The following is a 2928-nucleotide window of genomic DNA, read 5'->3' on the forward strand; positions in this document are numbered from 1 at the left end:
AGCCACGCAAAGGCCGCGCAGCGCCCGGCGCTCCCGCTATTGTCCACTAGCAGGTTGTGCCGCTGCGCTTGCAGATGGGTTTTGTGCGCCGGAGTCAAAACGTGATTAGAAAGTCAAATGAAATCATGTTTTCTAATTCGAAAAACTGACAGGCAATATAATGTCTGGCTGTGTTTACAAATTAACACCAGTGCTGCTGAGATAGAAGATTTCGCAATCGTTACAAAACACAGGCATTACCATTTAAAAAACTATTACTTCCTTCTCTAGTCTTTGTCCAACAATAATACTGATTCTAACATTTTCCATTCTGTCTTGGATTTATGCTCCTGTTAATTGTGCCTGATCTCAATGATTCCGGGTGGATGGTACTAAGTTGCTTTATTACAGGTTTTATTATACTCAATGCTCTCATTTGTAACTTGCCTAAAGTGCTTCTGGATTTAAGTATAATTAAATTGAGAAATGTTCAGAAATGACTACTGCTGCAGTTCTTGTGTTTTAACTATATGGGGAAATATGATCCCTTTATGCATGCACCCTAAACCCATAAAGTAAATGTAGTGTGGCATAATACTTTTATTTGTGTTATTTCTACACATATTCCATACAGGGAGGACTGTTAAGTTTAAAATCCCACAGAGATATTTATGATTAAATAATTTTCACCATCTACTTGATTTTCTTAAATATCTAGTGGACGTTTGTATTAAAGGTTAACTGTTGCAGCAACGGGAAAATTCAGAAATGACCCTTTCCCTGACCTAAATTTCTTTAAAAGTTTTTTTTTTTTTGCATATCTAAATAAATACTCTTAAAAGATACATTATCTTGTTTTTATGTTTTTCTTCATGCATCCTGCTGATTCAGTTTTACAGAGGAGAAAAAAAAATTGGCTGGGCTGGTTAAAGGATTTGAACCAGATGGCATTTGGTTTTCACGAAGTATAGCAATGCTATTAATTTGCAGATCCTTGAAAGTCGAATAAAACGATTCCTACTTAAATTATCTATCTGTAAAAAGGAGGSTTCCCAAATCAGTCCACTGAGCAGAATTGCAGCGAGGGAGAATTCAAAAGAACATTTTAGGTCATGTTCCTACAGCAATCAGGGGCTTGCAGTCAACAAATTAGTTTATTCTCGCTGATGCCTCCATGATATTTTATATCAAGTTAAAAGAATCGACCTGGTTTTAACAGATCCGAATTGCTTACTAAATCCTCCGCTTTGAGGAATGTATGCGTTTATTGCAAAACTGCTAAACATAACCAGCAATTTTCTGTGGCTAATTTAGCCAGATGAGGGCTGTAATAAATTCACTATTTTCCCCAAGTATAATTTGGAAAAGACTTCAAAATGACCCCCCCAAATAGGTAAGTTCATCTGAACATTATCCTTGCAACACAAAACTGTAATCATTAAACTGTCAGCAAATATATTGTTGTAATATTTGATCCTGTAATTTGGGATGGCATTTCAGCAAAAATCACATCCAGATACCACAATTCCCTCCTCCTCCTTTCCTTGCTCAAGTAAAGCAGCTTTAATCCCTCAGCATGAGCTCTGTGGGCTTTAATAAATTTATTGGCATGTTCTAATTCTATTTTCAGGGAGAAACCCAGAAAGATGAACTTTGATCACAAACAGTTGTTCCCATCACATTGCATAAGGCCACTTTCCTAACTGAACAATAGCCCTGCTTGCTTTGTAAATAGCCTATGTGCTAATGTCATGCTTAATTAGAAACCATTTTTTAAACTGTATTTATTGATAACAGAATTAAATCCCCCAAATAATGCATCACCCAAAAGGCTCCCAACATTTAATTTAATATAGGGTGTAGCAGGTCTGGCTAGAATTTGATAACCTATAGCTAATGATTTATGAGGTCATCCCTTTGCACTACTGCTAAAAGAATGAGGCAGCATTTTAATATACCTCTCCTCTGATTTGTCAATTAATTCCTTTAGAGGAGAGGATCTGTCTGTATCCTCTTACAACTTTAGATGCCATTACCCCATATGCCAATTCCGTAATCACGGGGAACTGATTTTTCCTTCTTAGGCCACTTTCACCCACTTTTTTTTTCCCCCTCCCTTTACGTTTGCCTGGGAGGACATTTAATGAGATCTCGCATTTCAGACTAATGTTTTTCCCAAGGCAGCGAGAAATCCCCAAATGCACGGCCCTGTGGTGATATTATACATTCTTCCAATCGTAACAGCTTATTGTCATTGAGAAGGAAAGATAATGTTAACGATGACAGTAATTTGATTTATTTCTGTTTTGGCGGGCGCGTTTGCGGGAGGTGTCGCACGCGCGCGGAAGAGCCGCACCGGCCTATTGTTCTAGGTGGGGGCTTCGCCTATTCTCTTCGCTCCCCACCCCCCCGCGGGCCAAGTTTGCCCCCGAGGGGGCGGGCGGGTAAAATAAATAAGTAAATAAATAAATGAGGGGGGAATTTTTTGTCGTTGTTGTTCCCCTTGCAGGAGGGTGGGGGGGGCCGCGGCCCTCGCTTACCGGCACGTCGTCGATGGCGTGGGGGATGGCGTGGAGGGGCAGGTCGGGCAGCGCGGCGCCCAGCCCGTGGGGGCCGTGCAGCAGCTCCTCGTGGCGCCGGTAGTCGCGGCGCGGGTCGAGCCCGGAGAGCTGCGGCGGCAAGCCGCGGTGCGTGTGCAGGAGCGCCGGCTCCTGGCTCTGCCTCTGGCCCGGCCAGCCCGGGTGCTGCGGCTGCGGCTGGGCGTGCAGGGGGTTGAGGCTGTAGGGGTCGTTGACGTGGGAGTAGGGGTCCTGGGACTGGGGGTAGATGGGCTGGTAGGGCGGGGGGAAATAGGGGGGCTGGAAGTCGGCGTTGGGGGTGTGCGAGAGCGGCGGGGCGCTGGTGTAGGGCGACTGGCCCACAGTCCCCAGCTGCGGTAGCCGCGCCGTC

General features: G+C 44.1%; 1 protein-coding gene across 4 annotated transcripts in view; it reads right to left on the bottom strand.

Moving 5' to 3' along the window:
- Positions 1-2928, bottom strand: part of TFAP2A (transcription factor AP-2 alpha) — a 19292-nt gene that overhangs the window by 8671 nt on the left and 7693 nt on the right. For all 4 annotated transcript variants that reach the window (XM_026064274.1, XM_026064270.1, XM_026064272.1 and 1 more), the window contains exon 3: positions 2520-2928. This exon is cut by the window's right edge. In XM_026064274.1, coding sequence (XP_025920059.1) covers positions 2520-2928 — 409 coding nt within the window. The remainder of the gene's footprint in view (positions 1-2519) is intronic.

Source organism: Apteryx rowi, unplaced genomic scaffold (assembly GCF_003343035.1).
Source record: "Apteryx rowi isolate R43461 unplaced genomic scaffold, aptRow1 scaffold_212, whole genome shotgun sequence".
Classification (NCBI taxonomy): domain Eukaryota; kingdom Metazoa; phylum Chordata; class Aves; order Apterygiformes; family Apterygidae; genus Apteryx; species Apteryx rowi.